Below are 23,720 nucleotides of genomic sequence, written 5' to 3'. Positions count from 1 at the left end.
ACTGTGTGCAAACAAACACATTGCAATGAATTAAGAATATTCATAAATAGTTTACAAATTTTGGAGAAACTAGGCAGAGAGAGAAATATGACTAAAATTCTATTTGTGAGAGTATACTCAACACACTTAAAGTATCAGGAAGCCTAAAATCCAAAAAGTTAGTTTAAGGATAAAAAAGCTAGTATGCTCCATTAATTCCTGCAGGCCCAACAAAGGTAGCTTGGGAATTCCAGAAAAATGGAATGAATGATGACTTGCTAGAAATGCATAGGAACACAGAACTAAATGAAAACCTTCCACTAGGAACTAAGAAAAATCATGGTTTTTATATACATGCATACACAAGCAAAGTCAGAGGAGAACAAATGGCAAACAAATGAAAACTAGAAGCAAAAACAAATAAGCAGGAAACCAACCCTAAATTTTCCTATTCAATTTACCCTGGAGGCTACAGTGTTACACAGGGCCCCCAAAAACCCACATAATGAATATTTTATTCCTGATACACAATTCAGTATCCTTAAGTTCACTAATATTATCATACATCCTGTGCAATTAACAAATTCACTTTAGGCATATGATCAATAAGTACTCCAGCACTATCCATGCAAAACAGTAAACATAGTGTGAAGCAATGCAAGCATGTATGTGGAATTTGGTTCCACACTAAATCCAGCTTCATGCTTAACTATATTAAAAAAAGAGTTGCCAAACTGCCAATGCATTTTTACAATACTTCTTACTTTAATCAAGACTAAGAGCTTTAACTATAAAAATGTTAATTAGCCAAATGTTTCCAATTCTTTATCAGGTTTTAAAGAATATTTTATTATTTAAACTGTTCCTCATCCTTCTCCCCTACTTAATGGTTCCTTACTACATTGTTTCATAAATAACCTTTTCAAAACTGTAACTTGAACTAACTTTTAGATAACTTCTGAATTAGACACAATTATTCTTTCCTTTTTTTACTAATAACCCTTTCAGGCACATTTTGTATACAGAATTACGTGTTAACTAGAAACCTTATCCTTAGTAATGTAAAATTTTAGTGAAACCCTAAGAAGCAAGAAATCCTGAAATATCAGATATGGGCATTTATAGATAAGAACAATTCCACAATTTTAGAAACATATTTCCCCATATCACAACCCTTTCTTACTTGGAAATGACCCAGATATTAAATGAGTGCCAAAAGTAACTTTAAGGTTTTAATTTACACAAAAAGTTTACCTAAAGCATTTATCCCATTCGCTGTACTCAATTTTTACTTTTAACAAGGGAGACATGAGACACTAATTAACATATGTAAAATGAACATTGGTTTGGTCCTGAAAGGTGGGACCACTCAAGGCAAGGAGTGGGCTTGGAGGCTTTCAGATCACAGGTGAGAGACAGATGTTTGCATTCTTTTGAGTTTCTGATTAGCCTTTCCAAAGGACCCAATCAGATATGCATTTATCTCAGTGAGACTTTGAATAGAAGGGGAGGCAGGCTTGCCCCAAGCAGCTCCCAGGTTGAATTCACTGACATTTAAAAATATCTAGTGGTGGCTCACGCCTGTAATCCCAGTGCTTTGGGAGGCTGAGGCAGGCAGATCACGAGGTCAAGAGTTTGAGACCAGCCTGGCCAATATGGTGAAACTTTGTCTCTATTAAAAAATTTAAAAATTAGCTGGGCGTGGTGGCACGTGCCTGTGGTCCCAGCTACTTAGGAGGCTGAGGCAGGAGAATTGCTTGAACCCAGAAGACGGAGGTTGCAGTGAGCCGAGATCGCACCACTGCACTCTAGCCTGGGTGACAGAGTGAGACTCCGTCTCAAAACAAACAAACAAACAAAAAATAGCAAAGGCAAACATAAAATTCAAACAAAATGTATACTGGTAATACTGAAGGCATTTCTATTTTTATTCCACCAATAATTTTAAAGCTAGCTTGTTTAGTAAAGTTATACTTTAAGCCACGTGAACTTGAAAATTGTTTAGACTTATTTACTTAATTTATGAGTGCTCATTTACTTATAAGGCAATTTGGTAGACACAACATATAACAATGTGTACATACAAATAAACACATCTAGACATGTATACACACACATAAACGAAGATTCAATAGCTTGGAACCTTACCCATGAGATAGCAATACAAGCTTGCCAGTTTTTGCCCCAATAGATAATCCAGTGAAGGCTGTGAACCAAAATTTTGGCTAAAGCAGTCTCCATGGCAGTTTGATTTTTAAAGACCAAACCTCCCAAGACTTCAAAGGAGGGTGTCACATGTTAACCAGGCCCCCTGCTTAGAGCTGCAGCACAAAAGCCTGGATACATGCAACTCTATTCCACTTTCCAATTCAACAGTAAACTTCAGATTCCAAACAATGTTGGGGCCAAACAGCATTGCAACTGTGGAGAGAAAATTCTAAGGAGGGCTAGACCTCAGAACCTCTGCCAAGAGCATCCTCTTTGGAGTGGCTGGGGTCCGCAGGACCCACAGAGCTTCCTCCTGTGGGGTCCAATCTTAGGGTCCCAGATGTCTCTGGCTTTAGGTGGGCATCACATGCAGGTTTTCCCCTCCGGAGCATCCTATGAGCTTTATAAGAGTAGCCATGAACTGTAATGTGAACTGGATGCCGTGTGGGCTTTTTTTGTCCTTAGCTAGTTGAGTACTATAAGGGAAGAATTTAGCATAAGAAAAGAAGGTTTAAGCCCCCAGAAACATGTACGAGTTTGCTCCGAGCAGCACCGCATGTAGGGATCAGGAACCACAGGCAAAAAAGATTTTTAAAAAAAGTCCCTCCCGCTTTGGGGCAGCGCAATTATTCCCTTTCATTCCTAGACCTTCAGGCAGTACTGGTGACCCCAGCCTCAATTTCCAAGGAGCTACTAGGAAACAGCCGCTGAAAGACTGAAATAGAAAGACGAAAACAAGAAAAAAAACATAAAAAAGACCCAGGTCCCTTAAGCGAACCGGGCGGTGGCAGTCAGGCTGCTTCTCCACATGGAAACCCCTCAGTTTCACTGGCCATGGTCAGAAACCTGCAGTTGTCTCCGTGTTTAGGTGGGGCCCAGCAAGTGTCCCAAGTTGGAACAGAAAAGAGAAAGAGGGAGCCCCTGTATGGAGCAGAAAGGAAAGGGAGAAAAACGAATCCCAAACTTTGGGCTTACCTCTTCCTCCTGGCTGGCTGGCCAAAATATATGTTACTGGTGGAGGGTGTCCAGGTTCTTGGCGTCTTGAACAAAGAATTCGACAAAATGCACAAACAAAGCAAGGAAGGGATGAAGGAATTTATTGAACATGAAAATGCACACCACGGTGTGGGAGGGGCCTGAGTGTGGGAGCTCAAGGGCCCCGTTAACAGAATTTTTGGGAGTTTAAATACCCCTTAGAGCATTCCATTGCTTAATTCAATATGCCTTATGTAAATGGAGAGGATGAAGTAAAGTTACAAAGTCATTTACGGCATACGTCCTATGGAGAGGATATTTCCTGTCACAGCTCAAGTGTGAATTGGCCTTATGTTCCCTGCCTCCAGACCCTAATTACCTTTCTGTTTTCTGAGTCACTTCCATCTGAATCTTGCAACATATTCCTGTAGTTACAGATGGGGAAACCGAGGCCCAGTGAGAAGAAGGGTCTTGTCAATGTCACACAACTCATGAGAGCAAAGCCACGGTGGGAACTGGAATTGTCTGACTTCCAGCTCTGTGTGTCATTATACTTGAACTTATAGCTAATAAACAATAAACTTGTGAATAAATGTGAGGAATTTAAAATACAACTTTTGTGGGTTTTTTTCCTAACACAAAGGCTGTTCTTGTTTTATATAGAGCAATTTAGATAATACAGAGAAACACAAATGAAAAATTGAAGTCAGATACAATCAATTCCAATTGATTTAACATTTAACTATCATGAAGTATGTGAATATACTGTATATGCTGCTTATGTTGTCTCACAACAATATATCAAGGACTTCTTTCCTTTTTTCTCTAATATAAGATTATTTTATATTTTAAGAGAAAGTGCTGTTCAGTGGTCCTCAGACTTTTCTGGGGAAAGATCTCATTTCGTTTATTTATATCTTCTTCCTTTTTCTTGATCTATCTTATTAATATTTATTTTTTTTGAAGTAGGGTCTTGCTATGTCTCCCAGGGCGGAGTGCAGTGGTGCCATCATAGCTCACTGTAGCCTTGAATTCCTGGGCGCAAATGATCCTCCCTCTCCCTCCTCAGCCTCCCAAAGTACTGGGATTACAGGTGTGAGCCACTGTGCCCGGCCTGTAATATAATTTTAAAAGGCAGCATAGTAGTTCACAGTATGGATTTTTTTTTTTTTTTTGCTGGTTCTTTAAAATGAACATACGACCTACTCTTGACTTTTTTTGCTGTTAGACATGAGGCTGTAATGGACATCCTCATCCATCAAGCATCGTTGCTGATGTCAGATCATTGCCTTGGGCTAGATTCCCAGAAGTGGAATTGATCATAATAGTAGTTCAAGGGCTTGGCTGAACTGGGTTAGGGGTATGGAGCTAGTTAGTGCAAAGACACATGGTAGCTGGAAAAACACTGAGGGGATTTTCTGGGAGGCCACAGAACAAGTGAAGGCCTGAAACTCGTCAAGGTAGGCCCAGGCTTTCTGGCTCAGTGGTTAAAGCAGCACTATGAGAGGAGAGAGAGAGAGAACGTGCACACACATGAGCACACTTGGCACACTTGGCTTGTATCTCCATGTTTTTATGATATTTTGCCTAAAAGTATGTCTTAAATTAATTTTCTTAGACAAAAGGCAGAGGCAAGCAAGAAGTGGAATTTTCTGTTGTTTTTCAGTAGTTGTATTTTTATTTCTTATTTTTTGCTTAAACAACAGAATTAATTTTCTGGCAGTTCTGGAAACTAGAAGTCAGAGATCAACATTTTGGCTGAGTTGCTTGCTTTCTTCTGAGGCCTCTCTCCTTGGAGTTAGATGCCATCTTTTCCCCTTGTGTTGACATGGTCTTTCCTCTTTGTGTATCTGTGTCCTCATCTCTTCATGTAAGAACACCGGTCATATGTAACAGTTGCATTTGGCTAGGCACAGTGGCTCACACCTGCTATCCCAGCAATTTGGGAGGCTGAGGTGGGAGGATCTCTTGAGCTCAGAAGTTTGAGACCAGCCTGGGCAATATGGCAAAACCTCATCTCTACAAAAAACACAAAAATTAGCAAGGCATGTTGGTGCCTATAGTGCCAGATACTTGGCCGGGCTGAGGTGAGACGATCGCTTGAGCCTGGGAGGTCAGGGCTGCAGTGAGCCGTGATCACACCACTGCTCTCCAGCCTGGGTAACAGAGACCCTATCTCAAAACAACAATAACAACAAAAACCCAGTTGTATTTAATAGAGACTGTCTGCAAAGTGATTTGCAAGCCTGTCTCTCCTGCCTGTATGTTGGGGCTTGATGTTTCACCGAAGTTTTATTTTAATAGAGACAAAGTGTGTTGCTGGGTGGCCTCTGACTCTCAGGGGCAGGGTGGCCACTCTCAGAATTTCAGCTGTAGAGTCTGACAGGGATTTGGCCTGGAATATGTGGTACCTTGCAAGCTACAGTGAGTCACTCTAGCAGTGACATGAAAGTGTGCCATGATTCTGAGCTCCATGGACGGGTGAGAAGCTGGGGCTGCTGTGGTTGTGGACACAGGAAGAATGCGCGAGAAGCGGAGGACTTGCTGGTCCATGGAAGGCTGGGGGGTGGCTTTGGGCTGGCCCTGGGGATGTGCTGGGGATAGCAGCAACAGTGATCATAAAGCTGTCACTTGTAGAATGTTTAACAAAGGTCACATCCACATACTTCCTATCATATTGTCCTTCAGCAACGCTGCGAGACAGGTACTGTATTTGTCTCCATTTTACAGAAGAGGAAACTGAGACTCAGAGGGGTTAAGGGCCTCGACTCAGGTCCCACAGTCAGCAAGTTGTGGAACTGTGAGGCAGCTGTGCTGAGCCTGTATCCATAGCTCTCCTCGGATCCTTCCATCAGCCCCTCTCCCCCACCCCTCCAGGGAGAAGCTCGGCAACGTGGAGTCGGTTTATGTCATCGACCCTGAAGATGTGGCCCTTCTCTTTAAGTCCGAGGGCCCCAACCCAGAACGATTCCTCATCCCGCCCTGGGTCGCCTATCACCAGTATTACCAGAGACCCATAGGAGTCCTGTTGAAGTGAGTCCTGGGCCATCTCCCAGGGACTGGAGGGAGGTGGTGGGGAGCTGTGGAGAGGGCAGAGGCTGGGGGTGAGGGGCTGAGGCCAGGCTTGCTCTGTGCCTCCTAGCAGGGCCTCTAGGTGAATCCCCGTCATTTTCCTGCCTCCCTAAAACAAATGATGGTGATGATGGTGATGATGGTGGTGATGATGATGATGATGATGATGATGATGAATTGCTCTGCCAGCCTTCAGGGAAATGGTCATGCTGAAGATCCTAATGAATAATTAAAGATCTGGCAAAGTTCTCACTGACTGGTTTGCTCACTGAGTCCCACCTTCCTGAGCATCCTCGATGAATGAGGACTTGTGCCAGGAACTGGAGATACAGTGACAAATAGAGCAGAGAGACCTGCCACCGTGAGTCCCATACAGGCTAAAGGGGCAGTGAGACATTTGTCCTACATGGGGACAGATCAGTGTATTTAAGTGTAGTGGATACTGTTTTCTACCAAATTGTTCATAAATTTTTTTTATTTTGAGATGGGATCTCATTGTGTCATCCAGGCTGGAGTGCAGTGGTTTGATCATGGCTCACAGCAGCCTCTGCCTCCCTGGCACAGGTGATCCTCCCACCTCAGCCTCCCAAGTAGCTGGGATTACAGGTGCGTGTCACCACACCCAGCCAATTTTTACATTTTTAGTATAGATGAGATTTCGCCATGTTGCCCAGGCTGGTCTCAAACTCCTGGGCTCAAGCATTCTTCCCGCTTCAGCCTCCCAAAGTGCTAGGATTCTAGGCATGAGCCACCACACCCACCCCATCAAAAATGTAAAATGCGGGGCAGGGCGCAGTGGTTCATGCCTGTAATCCCAGCACTTTGGGAGGCCAAGGCGGACAGATTGCTTGAGCTCAGGAGTTCAAGACCACCGTGGGCAACACAGTGAGACCTCGTCTCTACAAAAAATAAAAAATAAAAAATTAGCTGATGTGGTGGCACATGCCTGTGTTCCCAGCTACTTGGGAGGCTGAGGCCAGAGAACTACTTGAGCCTAGGAAGCAGAGGTTGCCGTGAGGAGAGAGTGCACCACTGCACTCCAGGCTGGGTGACAGAGCTGGATCCTGTCTCAAAAAAAAAAAAAAAAAAAAAGAAAAGATAAAACGTAACCATATCAAGTGTGGATGAGGCTACAGAGCAACTGGGGCTCTCATCTGTTACTGGTGGGAGTGTAAACTGGAGCCACTACTTTGGAAAATGGTTGGACATTTTCTCCTGAAATGGAATATTTGCATACCTGTGACATAGCAGTTTGATTTCAGGGATATACTCCAAAGAGTATCCCTGCTTTGGGGGAGGTATAGTAGAGTGTTTGCAGTGGTACCGTTCATGGTATTAAAAACCAGAAAGCTACTGAAATGCCCAATAGGATTGTAAGTGAGTGAATTGTGGTATATACCAGTCAAAATGAAGGGACTCAGTCTCCCACAGCAATACAGGTGATACTTGGAATGGTACAACTAAGTGAAAAAAGCAAGTCTGACAAAGCATGACAGCTTTTCTTTCTCTTTTTTTTTTTTTTTTTTTTTTTTGGAGGTGGAGTCTTGCTCTGTCACCCAGGCTGGAGTGCAATGGCGCGATCTTGGCTCACTCCAACCTCCACCTCCCGGGTTCAAGTGATTCTCTTGCCTCAGGCTCCCGAGTAGCTGGAATTATAGACGCCCGCCACCATGCCCAGCTAATTTTTGTATTTTCAGTAGAGATGGGGTTTCACCATGTTGGCCAGGCTGGTCTCGAACTCCTGACCTCAGGTGATCCACCTGCCTCGGCCTCCCAAAGTGCTGGGATTATAGGCATGAGCCACCACGCCCGACTGACAGCTTTTTAAAAGAAGTTAAACACAAGTATATATTTTGTAATAGTACCTTTTGGGAATAAATGGAGATCAGATAAAATTAGACACAAATGAGAACGAGGGATTCTGGTGGGTGGTCTCCTTAGAAAGGAACGAAGGATGTGGAAGGACCAGGAGGGCAAGTGTAAGTTACTGTCAAGTTCCTAGTTTCTATGGTGGGTGGTAAGTTTATGATAATATTCTTATCAACGAAAACACCCCCAAGTCACAAAGAGGACTTTGCATGGATTGATGAATTTCAAGAGTGTGCATGAATTAAGGTTTATTATGACCAGCCCAGTTCGGGGCACCTGAGGTACCCCGACAGAAGTGAGTAATGGGATGTGTTGGGGGTGCAGAGGAGGAGAGGCTGGTCAATTTTGTTTGTGCAAGAGTCAGAAAATGTTATATAGAGGGGCCCTGGAGTGTCAAAGGTGGAAGTGGGGGTGGCATGGAAGGCATGCCTGCAGCTGAGGCAAAGACTGGAGAGACTGAAAGTTACGCAAAGCATTCTAAGAATATCAGTTCCTGGTCCTCAGCAGAGGGAGTGGAGGGGAGTTGAAGTTTTGTTCCCCTTCACTCTCTTTTTTCCTTTCTCTTCTCCCAGCCAGGCAGAGCAGGGAGGAGGTGAGAGGCAGAGGGTGCTTGGAGAGGTGAGGGCAGAGGCCCTGGTGGGAGTGCTGGATGCTGTGAGCTGTGACTCAGCTTCCTGGGAAAACTGAGTCAGTCCCCTCTGTGTTCACCAGGCCTGGGGTCTGTGACCATGAGGGCTTGTGGGCCCATGTTTTCTCAGGAAGTCGGCGGCCTGGAAGAAAGACCGGGTGGCCCTGAACCAGGAGGTGATGGCTCCAGAGACCACTAAGAACTTTTTGCCTCTGTTGGATGCAGTGTCTCGGGACTTCGTCAGTGTCCTGCACAGGCGCATCAAGAAGGCGGGCTCCGGAAACTACTCAGGGGACATCAGTGATGACCTGTTCCGCTTTGCCTTTGAGTGTAAGGGGCTTGCACCAGGCTGGCAGCGGGCATGGGGTGGGAGGACTCAGTGTTCACTCTCTTACCTTTAGGTTCAGTACAGACCTTGCAGAGGCATTGAGACTGGCTTCTGAGATGAGCCGCTGGTCATATCCTCCACTGCCTGCTACTCAGAGGCAATTTAAGACCACCCTGGGCAACAGAGTGAGACCCCTTGCTCTGGGGTTCTCTCATCTGGCATTCTCTCTCATCTGGCATTTGTGCTGTAGGAGCAAGAGTCCCCAAAGTACAGGTCCCTATTGCCACCATCCTCCAAAGCCAGAGCTTGGCTTGGACCTTCATTCTCCAAGTCTCCACCTCCTGGGCCATAGACCTTTGGAGTGTGGTAGGGTAGAGGAGAGTTCAGTGGTTAATCTGAGGTAGGCATTGAAGAATCTGTAGGAGTTATCTAGATGGGGTAAGGAAGTCAGGCAGTATAGGTAGAGGAAACTGCACATACAAAGGCCCTGTGGCTTGATGAAGATTGTGTGGTCACAGCAAGAGATTTGGGGTGCCCAGAGCTTTGTATGAAATCAGTATTCAAATTACTCACCTGGTAGGTGGGGAAAACTTGAGGCTGTTGTAACTTCTTAGGTCCAGCAAGACTAGGTCCTGGATGGTTAATTATCCAGGGATTTATGACCTTCAGTCTCCTTTCTGACCTGTTTCAGAAAGTATTTAGCCAATTCAGCCAATTACAGATGAGGAATCTCTCTTGGTGGAAGTGTGGGCAGAGCAGTTGCATCTTGGGCTAGGCCCTCTCTCAGCTCTGCTGGAGACCCTGCTTCCCACCGTTCAGGTCCTCCACATGCCCCTCTGCAGGACCTGTGTGGTTGCCAGAGGTCAGCTTTCTCAGCCTTGCATCTTAGCCCTTTGGGACTCAGGCCTCAATTTATTTACTGAAGGAGGCTGAGGGTAGGGGCACGAGATCCTTTGTGCTGAGGGAGGTGAGGGTGGAGGAGTCCCTAGGAGTTGTGGCTCTCAGATGGCCCTGTCGGAAATGGCTCCTCAGCCTCTGCCTCTTCCTGCAGCCATCACTAACGTCATTTTTGGGGAGCGCCAGGGGATGCTGGAAGAAGTAGTGAACCCCGAGGCCCAGCGATTCATTGATGCCATCTACCAGATGTTCCACACCAGCGTCCCCATGCTCAACCTTCCCCCAGACCTGTTCCGTCTGTTCAGGACCAAGACCTGGAAAGACCATGTGGCTGCATGGGACGTGATTTTCAGTAAAGGTGAGGGCTTCTCTGGCTGTGCTCTCCTCCTCGGAGCCCCAGGCCTAAGCCGGCTCCTTTGTCCCACGCTATGTCAATGGGCGCTGACTTGACTTGTAGGAAACCCACACTGTGGTGGGCAGGCGTGGGTGTCAGGAAGGCCCTGGGACCCCTGGAAATGGCGGATGGAAGGCTGGCTGTTGGGGAGGAAAAAGAGGAGCAAAGACGTCTGTGATCTTCTTCAAAGGAGCTCATGCTCCCCAGAGGGCAAAGGGCCAGTGTCTGAGCCACGGCTGTGCTGGATGACAGGGACTTGGATGGGAGAGATGGGGAAGGTTGGGTGGAGAAGGCTGGTCAGGGTATGGCAGAGTCAAATCCCACCTCTGCCCCTTACACCCAAGTGACCTTGGGCAAGTGACTATCTTTCTGCACCTCTGTTATCTGTAAAATGGGGATGATGTCACATACCCCAAGAATTCGATGAAAAAACAGATATGAAGGGCTTAGTACAGAGTAAGTGCTCAGTAAAACGGCAGCCTAAGAAGCACAGGGCTCTGGAATCCCTAGGCCCTTGGTGCCACCTTTCACCACAGACTGCCCTCCTTCCCACCCGCCTAAGGGAACCTCACTCTTTTTTCTTTCCTCATTCCGCACAGCTGACATATACACCCAGAACTTCTACTGGGAATTGAGACAGAAAGGAAGTGTTCACCATGATTACCGTGGCATCCTCTACAGACTCCTGGGAGACAGCAAGATGTCCTTCGAGGACATCAAGGCCAACGTCACGGAGATGCTGGCAGGAGGGGTGGACACGGTGAGGTGGCTGTAGGGGCAGCACCTTGTTGCCCCCGTGCCCACATGCCCCTTCCCCACCTGGCCCCTCGTCTGAAACCCTGTTGTTCAAGGCGTTCCTACTCATGTAGGATATGTCTTCCTCCTTGCCTCCATTTCCAAAGCGCTAATCTCCTAGGATGGTGAGGTCAAAGTCAAGTCACCCGGGGCATGATTTGAGGCTGATCAGCCATTTTTCTTTGCCTGTGAGAGAGGAGTGGCCGGGCATGGTGGTGAGGTCCAGGTTCCACGTGGAGTCTCCACAGGAGGAGGTCCCCTCTGGAGGCTTGCTCTGTCAGAGCCCTGCTGATGGAGGACAATGCCCCCAGCTCCTGGTGGAGAACACACTCACTCAAATCCAGGGAAGCAGGCAGGAGCCCGGAAACATTGGGAGGCCCAGGCATTTGCTGTGGGCTCTGCCTTCCAGGGTCTTTTTGTTGTCCTTCCTCCTCCCCTTTCCAGCCCTCAGTACCCTACGGTGCCCCCAATGCCCAGAGGCATCCCCAGTGCTCTTTCCATAGCAGCATGGCACCCTAGAAACTTCTTTCTTTGGATATTAAGAATGATCAGTCCTGGCCAGGCGCAGTGGCTCACGCCTGTAATCCCAGCACTTTGGGAGGCGGAGGTGGGCGGATCATGAGGTCAGAAGTTCGAGACCAGCCTGGCCAACATAGTAAAACCCCATCTCTACTAAAAATACAAAAAATTAGCTGGGCCTGGTGGTGGGCACCTGCAATCTCAGCTACTCAGGAGGCTGAGGCAGGAGAATCACTTGAACCTGTGAGGCAGATATTGTGGTGAGCCAAGATCACACCACTGCACTCCAGCCCAGGTGACAGTGCGAGACTCCACCTCAAAAAAAATATAGTAGACCTCAAATGTCCTCACATGGCTCAGAGGGGAGGGGTGTACTGGTTTGCTAGGGCCGCCGTAACAAAATCCCATTGACTGGGCGATTTAAACAACAGACATTTATTTTCTCACAGTTCCGGAGGCTGGAAGCTCAAGGTCAAGGGGTTGGCAGGGTTGGTGCATTCTAAGGCCTCTTTCCTTGGCTTGTAGATGGCCGTCTTCTCCCTCTGTCTCACATGGGCTTCCCTCTGTGTCTGTGTCAGAATTGTCTCTCCTCATGAGGACACTAATCAGAACTGGATTAGGATCCTCCTCAAGGACTTCATTTTGCTTTAAAATCTTTAAAGGTTCTATCTCCAAATATAGTCACATTCTGAGGTTCTGAGGGTTAGGACTTCAGCAGGTGAATTTTGGGAGGGGGTCTACAGCTCAGCCTGTAACACGGAGGCAGCGATGTGAACGGAGGAATAGCACACTGCAGTGACGGAGGCAAGCACCCGCCACTGACAAAGCTGAGAGGCGGGGAGTGGCTGATGTGGCCGTGAAGGACACGGAGAAGGCTCCACAGAGGAGCTAAAATTCAACGTGCGTGTCTTGCAGGCTGTTGCCAGGAGTAGAGAGAAGGAATAGCATTTCAGGACTAGGGAGAGGCACATGTCAATCCCCCTGGGTGAATCACTTTCTTTCCCAGGTATTATATCTGTGTTACACTTTGATGAAGGAGTTTCCATCCCTGAGATAGGCTGCAGATGGAGCCTTTGAGCATACCTTAAACATAGTTCATTGCTATTACGTAGAAGACATCTTCAAAAATCACTCACCAGCACCAAAGAAACGATTACTGTGAGGTCACATTTATTAAGCACATACTATATGGCAGGCAGGGTCCTAAGCTGTTTACGTATGTTACCTCATTTAACACTCACAAACAACACTCAACTTTTTCAGATGAGGAAACTAGAGCACAGAGAGGTTAAATAACTTGGTCAAGGTCACACAGCTAGTAACATAGTTAACCACCTTATTAAATCCCAAGTACATGTCTATGGCAGGCCTTGGCAGTACTGAGATGAATACACACATTTGATTAGAGTCTTGCAGAGGGAGCACATCCTTGCTTCTTAGGTGGGGAAGGGAATTCCAGGAAGAGGACCTAGCATAGGGAAGACTTCTGGGCTTCAGGGGCTGTGTGCCACTCCATGTAGCTGGAGCACTAGGTGTGTGTTGGAGAGAGGTGGGGAGTGGGGGATTGGAGAGCAACAGGCAGGTGTTGAGGGGCCCTGTGGCTCAGGCCTGAGCCTCTGTATTTCATCTGGAGGCTCTAGGGAGCCAGGCAAGGATTTTAAGCTGAGAAGGAGCTGTGTGTTGTTTCAGTTTCCTCATCTGAAAAAGGGGGATGATGGTAACATACCTTAGATGGTTGTATGTGAGTATTAAACAAGGTAACATATGTAAACAGCTTAGCACCCTGCCTGCCATATAATATGTGCTTAATAAATGTGACCTCACAGCTTGTCATTGTTGCCCCTGCCAGGAGGAGGGAGGAGGGTGTCTAAGTCTGTTGGACAAAAATATGATCCTTGGTAAGATAATGTGTCAACAACCCATGTCCTAGTCCCCAGGAGGGAGGGCTGCTCCAGGCTAGAGTCCCAAACGGGCCTGGTTTGTCATCATTGAGGAATCTGGGACTGTGGGGTTTGATGAGGGTCACTCAGATCTCTGGTGAAGGGCTAGTGGTCACAGCCTCTGGCTTACGTTGAGATTAGCTGATTAATTTCAACACACACCACACCCTAATTGCAACACTGATAGGAAACATCCGGCTGGTCTGGTTTCAGCCTCTTTGAGCCTTACTTGAAGCCATGCTGCTATAGGTGAAGGCTAAGGTTTTAGGAAGTTCTACTGGAAAGAGGGGTGGTTGTTTAACAAGGCATTTCAAAAGGTATGGCAGTCATTCTGGAGTGCAATCATTACAGAAGGATTTGGCCTCTAAGGGCCTCTGGAATTCTTTGGAAGAAGGCATTGGCTGTGTAGCTGACACTCTACTCGCTGGGGACATGGGTGGGTTTTTGGTGACATGAGGGATGAGTGCAGGGACAAGTGCTGCCCTGAATGTTCCTGCCTGGCCGGCAAGAAAGGCTTCTTGGACATTTGCCTTTTAGACAATGGAATGTGTTTTGCTTTTGCAGAGGATGGTCTTGGAGACTGGGATGGAGGTGGGGGAGAAAGAGGTTCTTGGAAATGAAAATTTAGCATGGGGTCAAGGACCTCAAGGGGCCCCAGAGTGACAGGCCCTCCTGGTCTTCTGTATACCCTACTCCCCACCAGACATCCATGACCCTGCAGTGGCACTTGTATGAGATGGCACGCAACCTGAAGGTGCAGGATATGCTGCGGGCAGAGGTCTTGGCTGCGCGGCGCCAGGCCCAGGGAGACATGGCCACGATGCTGCAGCTGGTCCCCCTCCTCAAAGCCAGCATCAAGGAGACACTAAGGCAAGCCCACATCCACCCATGCTGCCCCCAACTCCAATCCCTGGGCAGGGCCAGGGAAGTGCCCGGGGAAAGGGTTATGAGGATGGGCTGGTGGAGGAGGTTGAAAGCAGGAAGTGAAAAGTCTGGAGGAAAAAGAAATAGAGCCAGGGCCCTACCCCCAGATCCCCCCAGGCTGCTGCCACTGGGGCTGAGATGCCACACAAGGTATGGGGCTCTGGGGGGCTGTGTCCAGCCTTTGGGGCCATCAGTTTCTGAGTGTCCTCCTCCCACAGACTTCACCCCATCTCCGTGACCCTACAGAGATATCTTGTAAATGACTTGGTTCTTCGAGATTACATGATTCCTGCCAAGGTAGGTGTAGCCAGCAGGCTGCAGGCTCTGCCAGTCAGAGAGGGCTGGGGCAGGCTGGAATTGCAGACAGAGGGTGGCGCTGGGGCCCTGGTGGGGCCCTTGATGGCAGCAGTCCAAGTCTGAGTGAAGGGCAGAGGTAGTGGGTATGGTGGGTGGTGACCTCTAGGATGTTATTGGAACCCAGGGTTAGGAGGGAGACTTTATGATTTGCCTGGGTCTGAGGAAAGGGTGAGACAATCATCCTGGCCTTGGGTCTTCAGCTATCCCCATTTGGTGGGTAAGGATCACAGAGGGGCGGGGCCTTGTTCAAGGCTGCACAGTGGGCAGAATGTCCTGCCCTGGAGAGCCGGGCAGCCATGCTGGGGAGTGGGAGTGGTGGTGAGAGGGCAGGGGACTGGGGAAGGGGGTTTTGTGCTCAGGGCTGTTGGGAAGTGGGGCTTACTCAGGCCTCTGATCACCTTGCCCCAGACACTGGTGCAGGTGGCCATCTATGCTCTGGGCCGAGAGCCCACCTTCTTCTTCAACCCGGAAAATTTTGACCCAACCCGATGGCTGAGCAAAGACAAGAACGTCACCTACTTCCGGAACTTGGGCTTTGGCTGGGGTGTGCGGCAGTGTCTGGGACGGCGGATCGCTGAGCTAGAGATGACCATCTTCCTCATCAATGTGAGTCAAACTGGGGACATGTAGGCACCGTGGGCTGGCCCTGGCCCTAATGGAGGCACCAACCTTCCTCCTCCCATCTCTGTCCAGAGCCCAAGGATGTCAGTGCTGGGGCACATCTACCTCCAGTTACTTGCTCTCGCTCTCTCCCACAATTCCCTGCTGCCCCCTCTTTCAGGCTCAACCACTCATCACCCACTGATGCCCCTGGCCATCCATTCCCATGGTGGTGATGGGATGGGATAGGACTGAGGTTTGTAGATGAGTTAAGGTCTAGGCCTAAATCAAGGGAATGCAGCACTAAGGGTGCATTATCAGGCACTGTGCAGGGTTACACCAGGAGCTGGTGGTGAACTCCTTGGAACTCCTCAAATCACACTCCACAGGCACTGCCTATGGGTGAATGGGCCTGGCTAGGGGGACAGATCCTCCCCTTCCCTCCCCTAAACCTACCATCTGCCTTTCTCAGATGCTGGAGAACTTCAGAGTTGAAAGTCAACACCTCAGCGATGTGGGCACCACATTCAACCTCATCCTGATGCCTGAAAAGCCCATCTCCTTGACCTTCTGGCCCTTTAACCAGGAAGCAACCCAGGAGTGATCAGAGAGGATGGCCTGCAGACACATGGGAGGAAGGCCCAGGGGGTGGGGCCCATGGGGTCTCTGCATCTTCAGTCGTCTGTCCCCAGCCCTGCTCCTTTCTGCCCAGCCTGCTGAGCAGGTAGAATGGGTTCTCAGTGGTCACCTTCCTCAGCTCAGCTGGGCCACTCCTCTTCACCTACCCCATGGAGACAATAAACAGCTGAACCATGTGGTGTCTTATGTTCCATCAGACTCATTAGGTGTTCATCACTCTGGTGGAGATGCTTCCTGGGTTAAAGCAGGATCTGGGGCATGCTCGGGAGACCCCAGGCAGCCACACTTGAAGCCACCTCTGCTGGGACCCCCTAACCCATGGCAGTTCAGGAGCCAGCAGAATCAACTCCAGGCTCCCTGGGGCAAGGGGTGAGGCAGAATTGGGGCAGAGGAGGGGAGGCAACTGCCACTGTGCCAGGAGCTACAGAAGCATCAGGCAGAAGGACAAAGGAGAACTGGGGAGTTCTGTGGAGAGAACAGGGTGGCCCCAAGAAGTGTGGGCCAGTCCTGCCTTTCTGAGTGGACCTGCCCCACAGGAGTAAGGCTCGCACAGGGCTCTGCTTGGGTGAACTCTGGGTGGGAGTTCCCTGTGGGGCATGAGGACTTCCTGCCAAGGCCCAGCCAGAGTCCTGGGCATGGCAAAGGCTGAGAACTGTGGGTGAGAACCCCTGCTACTGAAGGGCTGGTGTGAGGTGGCTGACTGGGGATGAGAGGCCAGCCTGCTTCCTGTACCCTTCCCGGGCCTCCTCTGGGCTTGCTCCAGGCCTCATGTTCTTGCTCTGGGGGCTTGTGCCCCCTTGTCCAAGGGTGGGAGGTGGGGAGACTATTCTGCAGCAGAGCCGCTGGTTTGTTATTTGGACTGAACGACACTGGTCTCGACTTCTGCCCCCCAATCCCTTGGGGTCTCACAACTCCTGACCTGATTCCTCTTGGCCCTAGGCTATCCAAATCTAAGTCCTGCAGGCAGGTCGGGGAGCTAGTCCAGCTGAGGCCAGTGGTCCAGCTGGCCTGGCCTCTCCTGCCCGAAGCTGTGGGATCTGGATCCACTCTTGGAGCCCTTCTGCTTTCCCCACCACACAATCCTCTTCCCTGTTGTCTTTGTCTCTCCTTCCTGTGTCCTTTTTCTTGTCTGGTCCTGAGTCAACTTTGACTCAGAAATGTTATAGCTGGAAAGAGTCTTACAGCCAAAGAGGTCAAGCTCTGCATGGAATAGATGGGGAAACTGAAGCCCAGAGAGGTTGCTTGGGTCCCTTGAGGTCACACAGCATGCTTGCCCCCAGAACCCGGGCCTCCTGACTTCCCGTAGGTGCCTCCTTCTCCTGGCCCAATCTTCTCTCCTGCCCCTGGCTACCTTTGGACACATCATTGCCAGCTCAGCCTAGTGGCTTAATAGAGTATTTCACAATGATACGTGACTGCCACAGGAAGGCTTCAAGGCTTCAAGTCTCCAAGTATTTCCCTTTCCAAGAGACAGACAAACCAAACTTGAAAGAAGGAATGTCAGACACGATAGATGTTTTGGGGCAGATGAAAAAGACAAGCCTCCCTCATATTTCCCAACAGAGCTGGTCTCTGGTGGCCTTGCTTCTTCTCTGGGTCTGGAAGGGGCCCGTCTCCCTGGCCCCTGCTTTGGAAGGCCTCTTCTCTCCACCCTCCTGGGTCCACTGTGGCCCTTGGCTTTCCAAAGATGCTGGCTCCTGGGGCAGACGAGAGGCTGTAAGGCTGCAGCAGAAGGTCCAGGCCCAGGCCCAGAGTGAGGTCTAGGAGGAGGAAGCAGGGCCCCCAGGCTGCCCTGCTCCAGGAAAGAGGCAAATGCTCACAGAGCTACAACATTTAATAAAGTCATTTTTAGGGGGCGGGGATGAGACTCCCCAGCACACAGGGAAGGAGGCCTGCTCCGGGGCTCAGGTCTGCTGAGAGTTAGCGGTCTCCTTCTGGGGGTTCGAGGGCTTGTTGAGCTTAGTGTCTGAGCTGGGCAGCAGGGGCTCCAGGTTTAAGGGCTGCTTGAGGTCCGTGGAGTGGGTGAGGGCACTCTGTGGTGTGCAAAGCGGGGTGCATGAGTACCCCCCATTCCCAGGGGGTGACCTGCTCAAGGGCATATTGCCTGACAAACCAGGCCTCAGAGTATCCAGAACCCAGTGGGCCATGACCTCTCAGAGATTTGTAAACCCATTTTGCCACAGCAGGTGACATCTAATTTCTCCAAGAGTCCCCAGGGCTCAGGTGAGTGTGCAAAGGTTGCCTTTGTTCCTTGCCTGTTCCCTCATCCTTTCCAGGCCTTTCCCAGGAGCCGCTGCTGAGCCTCTGGCCATGGGCAAAGCACAGCTGGCTCAAGAGCAGGAGAAGTCAGGGTCTTTGCTTTGCGGGGCTGGGCGGTCCTGGGGTTGAACTTGAGGGGCAGTTGTGAGCAGGCCTGTTTGCTCTCGGGAAGTTGGCAAAGTGGAGCCTACATCGTGGCCATCTAAGAAAGGTGTGCTAATTTGAGAATCTTAGGCTCTATGGAGTCAGGGGGTGGGGCCACAAGCTACTCTGCCCATGAGCGCAGCCAGTCCTAAAGCACACTCAGTGTCAGGGCATCCCAGAGATGCCTGCATGGCCCCCTCATCCACAGTCATCTCCTTGAGTTTCACAGCACCCCGTGGGGAAAAGGATAGTCTTGGCAGGGGTTTTCTGTTCCCCTCAGACAGGTGGGGGAATTAAGACCGAGCCTTCGGTTGGTAATGGAGCAGGAATGGGAGCCTAGGACTCCTGACCCCCAGCCCTGGAGTTGGCCCCACAATGGTTTTTCTCAGGGCCCGGTGACTTTGGGGGTGGGGTGGCTTCCTGCTCCACCACCTGAACTCCCGGGAGCCACTCCAGGGGGCTCACTCACGGGCTGTTCTATGACGATGGAGTTCGAGGGGTGCCTGAAACCTTTTTCTTGCTCCTGCAGCCGTGTGGCCAGATCCTGCTTCTCCCGTCCCCAGCGTCGAGCTGAGTCCTCTAACTGCAGACACAGAGAGGGACAATTGGAGGACCATGGACTGCAGGGCTAATCCCTGATGGCCAGGACAACCAGGGCCTGAGCCTGCTGTCCAGGCAGAAAGCAAAGCTCTGGGCCATGTGGGCTTGACACCTTCCTGAGACCTCAGGGGTGGCGGGGTGAGGGTGAGGGGGCCAAACAGTCAGGCAGCCTGACCAAGACACAGATGGACATTTCAACAACATACTGAGCTCTGATCCTGAGTCCACACTGATCACTGATTCTGGTCATAGACAGAGCCTGACCCTGGTCACACACTGAACCCTGACCCTGGTTGTACACTGAACCCTGATCCTGGTCATACACTGAACCCTAACCCTGGTCACATACTGAACCCTAATCTGGTTGTACACTGAACCCTGACTCTGGTTGCACACTGAACACTAACCCTGGTTGTACACTGAGCCCTTACCCTGGTTGCACACTGAACCCCGACCCTGGCCACACACTAAGCCTTGATCCTGGTCATAGATTGAGCCTAGACCCTGCTCACACACTGAGCCCAGGTTATAGGCTGGGTGGTGAGCCTGGTCCAGCCTCATCAACTCCTGCATCTCACCCACCTGGCTTTCCAGGGACAGGATCCGGCTCTGAGCATGTTCCAGCTTGGCCAGGAGGTTGAACTTGTCTGAAGTACCAGAGAGGAGATCCTGTGGGCAAAGCACAAACTCACATTTGGCCCCAGCTAGGGGCTGTGGCAGTGTGAGCTTGGGAAACCGTAAGGTATTGAGGAAGAAACCAGTCAGGCCTGAGTTCAGACTGAGCTCCCGAGGCAGAGCGTCAGACCTGGGCCGAACCGTCTTCTGGAAGTTCAGAACAGGGTCTGGCATGTGCTTTTTTCACAGCTGTTTCCCACACAGATTTTGAGAATATGAAGTTTTGACATAACTTTTTTTTTTTTAATGTAAAATGCATTAGGGAGCCCCCTATAATTAATGCACTGGGAGTCTTTGAGTGAAGTGAAGAACCTGTGAGACAGTTGACCTCATCCCTCACACTTTACCTGGATGTCCATGAGTCAGGTGTGCTTTCAACAGAACTCACCTCTGGCGAGTCCTGGGATGGAGAGAAAACTCTCCTGTGCCCCTGCCCTGCCCAATCTTCTGTGATTCCAAATGTTCTGCTTTGGGGTTTATGTAAAGCAAGGGGCCCCTGAAGCAGCTTCAGAGGTGGAGCAGGGCCTGGACATTTCTGGGCCCTGGGCCACCCACCTGTGCGGGCAGGGTCTCTGTGCACTCTGAGTGGCCTGGGCCATGCGTCTCTCGCAGCCTCTCTGTCAAGTCTCCTCCTGCTCCCAACTCCCCGGGGTCCACCTGGGATGGAAAAGGGCTCTCCAAGGCTGCACCAAAACCAGGGAATGCTCCAGAAGGGAGTTTTGAGAGGCCTGTGTAGGGTCCAGGTGGAGGCCAGCCAGGTGAAAAAGGGGTCAGGGTTCAGGGACCAAGGGTCAACAAGGGGCTTGCTTTCTCCTGGGATGCTAGATGAGGTTAAAGGTGAAGTGTTCAGGGACACACATTCCGCAGGAGAAAAAGACCAAGGCCTGAGAGCTGATTCCAGGAGCCTCCAGGCAGACTGGAGACCCTGGGAAGCTTAGCTCCTGGTCTTGATCTTCAACTTGGGTTGTACCATGGGTGATTTCTGGGCACCCAGTGACCGGCACAGGCAGGCCCAGGTCAAGGGCCTCTTACCGGCAGGGCCTGTTGCTGCAGAATGATGGGGGCCTGCTGGTGGCGGTTCTTATCCAGCTCTGTCCGCAGCTTCGCGTTTTCTGCCAGCAGCACCGAGTAAAGTTCAACCGGCAGGTTCTCGCCCATAGAACCCAAGGGAAGGCCAGAGGCTGAGAGCACAGGGAAGCCTAGAGACATGGCCACAGATGTTGGTGAGATGGGCTCTCCTGCTTCCCATGTCCCTGTTCTGATCTGCTCCAGCATTTTGCTTCAGTCTGCCACCCCTCTCCTCTACTCACAAGCCTTCAATGGCTCCCTGCTGCCAGTGGGATCAGGTGCACACAGGCTGTCCTTCTAGGCTCTTTAGAACCTGACCCCAATGTTCTCTCTAACTCCTCATTTGTCTTCAGTGTATTTCAGCTCCTCACCTCTCTCTCTTCCTCCCTTCTCTGATCCTGGAATTCTTCTCACTCCCTGGGCCTTTGATCTGGCTGTTTCCCCTCCCTAGGTTGCCTTCTCAGTCTCATCCAGACTCCTGGATGACCTCAGGCTTCCTGAAAGGCCAGCCCAGCTTTCATTGCTTTCTAAAGGCCCCTAGAAACACCCTCCTGCCCCTGAGACCCTCAGTGGTGAAGGCCAGGCACAGGGCTGGGCGCACAGGGGCCCTGGGTGAGGTTGCACAGGCAGGCTCAGGGAAATCCCTTGCTTTGGGCTGGCCTGATATGGTGTTACCTGGTCCTTTCTGCTTATCAGAGGCTGATTGGCAGTTTTAGGTGGCTTTTGGTTAATATCAATGGGGAAGAAAACCTCCAAATCATTTATTTATTTATTTATTTCGAGATGGAGTCTCCCTCTGTCACCCAGGCTGGAGTACAGTGGCACAATCTTGGCTCACTGCAACCTCTGCCTCCTGGGCTCAAGTGATTCTCCTGCCTCAGCCTCCCAAGTAGCTGGGATTATAGGTGCCTGCCACCATGCCCAGCTAATTTTTGTATTTTTAGTAGAGATGGGGTTTTACCATGTTGGCCAGGCTGGTCTTGAACTCCTGACCTCAAGTGATCTGCCCGCCTTGGCCTCCCAAAGTGCTGGGATTATAGGCATGAACCATTGCGCCTGGCCCCAAATCATTGATTTAATCAAATTATTTTTGTTTGTTTGTTTTGCGGAGGCAGAATCTTTGGCAGTACGGGGAAATAATTCGATGGATCCTGGGGTTAGGAGCTGGGAAGTGTTGCCCCAGGTGGCCCTTCTTTTGGGGAAGGCCCTCTCTGCTGTGCTAGTCTGCAAGGCCCTCTTCTGGAGGTCCAGCCTCTTTCTAGCCTGGCTCACACTGCATCCTGATTGTGTTCTGAGGGGCTTCCAGGGAAGGAGGGAGCTCAGGGGATCTCTGGATGAGGCGCCTCAATGAGGAGGGGAGCAGGGCAATCCTGGGTCTCCCAGGCCCACAGACATAACTGAGTTCAGGGGACCTCTTCGCAGGTTCTCCTGAAGCTGAGAGGCTCCAAGAAGGCAGGGCCTCCAGGGGTGGAGCAGAAGCTGGGGAGCTGATCACATCAGGGTGTGGACCCACCCGTGTAGGGCTTTCCCTGCTGCCTGTTCAGAGGAGGGGGCTTGCTCCTGTCCTGCAGCCTGTCCTCCAGCACCTGCTCCATCTTCTCGATCACCTGGAGAGTAGAGCAGAGGCTGGGCTGGCCCAGGGGCTCCCTACTCTGCCATCATCAGTGGACCTCGGGGGCAGCCCCTCTGCCACCTGCCTTCTCCTGGTGCCGCACAGTCTCCTCCAGCGCCTTCATCTTCTGCAGCTTGCCCTGGTACTGCTTCAGCAGAGCAGCCGGTGGCTGCTGGGCCTGATACAGAAGGAGCAGCTCCTTCTCTCGATCATTCTTCTGTGAGATGGGGGAGGAGGGAAGGGGACAATGGGTGCCTGGGAGTCCACCTTGGCCCTGAGGGTCCACCTCGGCTCCTCTGCTGAGTCCTCCACTGGGCTGGTCCCCCTTTCTTCCTTGCTTTCATTCCCTCTGTGCCTGTTCTCCCTTCTTCTCCCAGACTCTTCTCACCCCAATGCTCCCCACCATAGCTCCCTCCCCTCTGCCCCCACAAGCCCCAGCTCACTCGAATCAGCTCATTCTGCAAATACTGCACCCTGTCCCTCAGTTTCTTCATATCCAGCTCACTCAGCAGCAGTTTCTGCTTCATGGACACTGTTAGGTGGGTTGGGGAGCCGGCTCAGGGAGGAAGCCTCTCCCAGCTCAAATCAGCATGGTCAGTAGCAGGAAGGCAGATATCCCTTGGCCCCAGGGCTTGGGACGGGACTGGATTCTCTGTTTCCCATCCCTGAGAGGACCCAGCTGGGCAGGGACTGTGTGAGCGTCTGTGGGCGAGGGGCTCCTATTTGCCAGAGTCCAGCAGCATGCACATCTGGGAGAAGCTCCCAGCCACCCCGTTGCACAACCCGGAGCCTGGGCCCAGGCAGAAGCCCGGATGCCCTTGGTGGCCTGCACATCCTCACCCGTGTTCTGGGCCTCACTGGCTTTGCCCTGCCTCTCTTCCTCCTCCTGCTGGACCAGGCGGCTCCTCAGTATGTGGTTCTCTCCTTCCAGGATGTTGGTCTGTCTCCGCAGAGACAGGATGTCCTCTGCCATCTTCTGCATGGCCCGCCGGTAGTTGTTCATCTCCTGTGGATCCCAGAGTCCAGAGCTGAGCCCACTGTCCCATAGCAACCCTGGTCCCACATCCACATCTACACTTGAAAGTCAGTGTCAGTGGGTCTCCCCCAAGGCCAGTGAGCACCAGGAGCCCCAAGCCATGGCCCTAAGTCTTAGCAACTCCCTGGAGGGGTGGTTATGACTTGATCCTCACCCATCCTGGCCATGTGAGGGCAGCCACACTAATGTTCTCTCCCCGGGG

The 23,720-nt window shown here is 50.7% G+C and overlaps 2 protein-coding genes across 10 annotated transcripts in view; one reads left to right on the top strand and one right to left on the bottom strand.

The window, feature by feature from the left end:
• Positions 1-16,300, top strand: part of LOC100433169 (cholesterol side-chain cleavage enzyme, mitochondrial) — a 29,847-nt gene extending 13,547 nt beyond the window's left edge. Inside the window, exons 2-9 of the mRNA XM_024232611.3 lie at positions 6,040-6,195; positions 8,862-9,061; positions 10,111-10,314; positions 10,950-11,110; positions 14,308-14,474; positions 14,747-14,825; positions 15,294-15,491; positions 15,958-16,300. Of these exons, the coding sequence (XP_024088379.2) occupies positions 6,040-6,195; positions 8,862-9,061; positions 10,111-10,314; positions 10,950-11,110; positions 14,308-14,474; positions 14,747-14,825; positions 15,294-15,491; positions 15,958-16,089 (1,297 nt within the window). The 3' untranslated portion in view covers positions 16,090-16,300. The remainder of the gene's footprint in view (positions 1-6,039; positions 6,196-8,861; positions 9,062-10,110; positions 10,315-10,949; positions 11,111-14,307; positions 14,475-14,746; positions 14,826-15,293; positions 15,492-15,957) is intronic.
• A 1,322-nt stretch (positions 16,301-17,622) lies between these two features.
• The window catches only part of CCDC33 (coiled-coil domain containing 33), a 100,785-nt gene continuing 94,687 nt past the window's right edge, over positions 17,623-23,720 (bottom strand). For 2 of the 9 annotated variants that reach the window (XM_054532890.2, XM_054532891.2), the window contains 9 exons: positions 23,323-23,488; positions 22,926-23,014; positions 22,568-22,699; positions 22,384-22,477; positions 20,835-21,001; positions 20,358-20,459; positions 19,710-19,796; positions 18,997-19,110; positions 17,623-17,846 (listed from right to left, as the gene is read on the bottom strand). In XM_054532890.2, coding sequence (XP_054388865.2) covers positions 17,625-17,846; positions 18,997-19,110; positions 19,710-19,796; positions 20,358-20,459; positions 20,835-21,001; positions 22,384-22,477; positions 22,568-22,699; positions 22,926-23,014; positions 23,323-23,488 — 1,173 coding nt within the window. In that variant the 3' untranslated portion in view covers positions 17,623-17,624. Of the gene's footprint in view, positions 17,847-17,940; positions 18,586-18,996; positions 19,111-19,709; positions 19,797-20,357; positions 20,460-20,834; positions 21,002-22,383; positions 22,478-22,563; positions 22,700-22,925; positions 23,015-23,322; positions 23,489-23,720 lie in introns of those variants that run through there. The other 7 variants (XM_054532892.2, XM_024232607.3, XM_054532893.2 and 4 more) reach the window with 7 other exon arrangements.

Source organism: Pongo abelii, chromosome 16 (genome assembly GCF_028885655.2).
Source record: "Pongo abelii isolate AG06213 chromosome 16, NHGRI_mPonAbe1-v2.0_pri, whole genome shotgun sequence".
Taxonomy (NCBI): domain Eukaryota; kingdom Metazoa; phylum Chordata; class Mammalia; order Primates; family Hominidae; genus Pongo; species Pongo abelii.
Note: the sequence above shows the minus strand (reverse complement) of the source record. Positions and strands in the feature narration are given on the sequence as shown.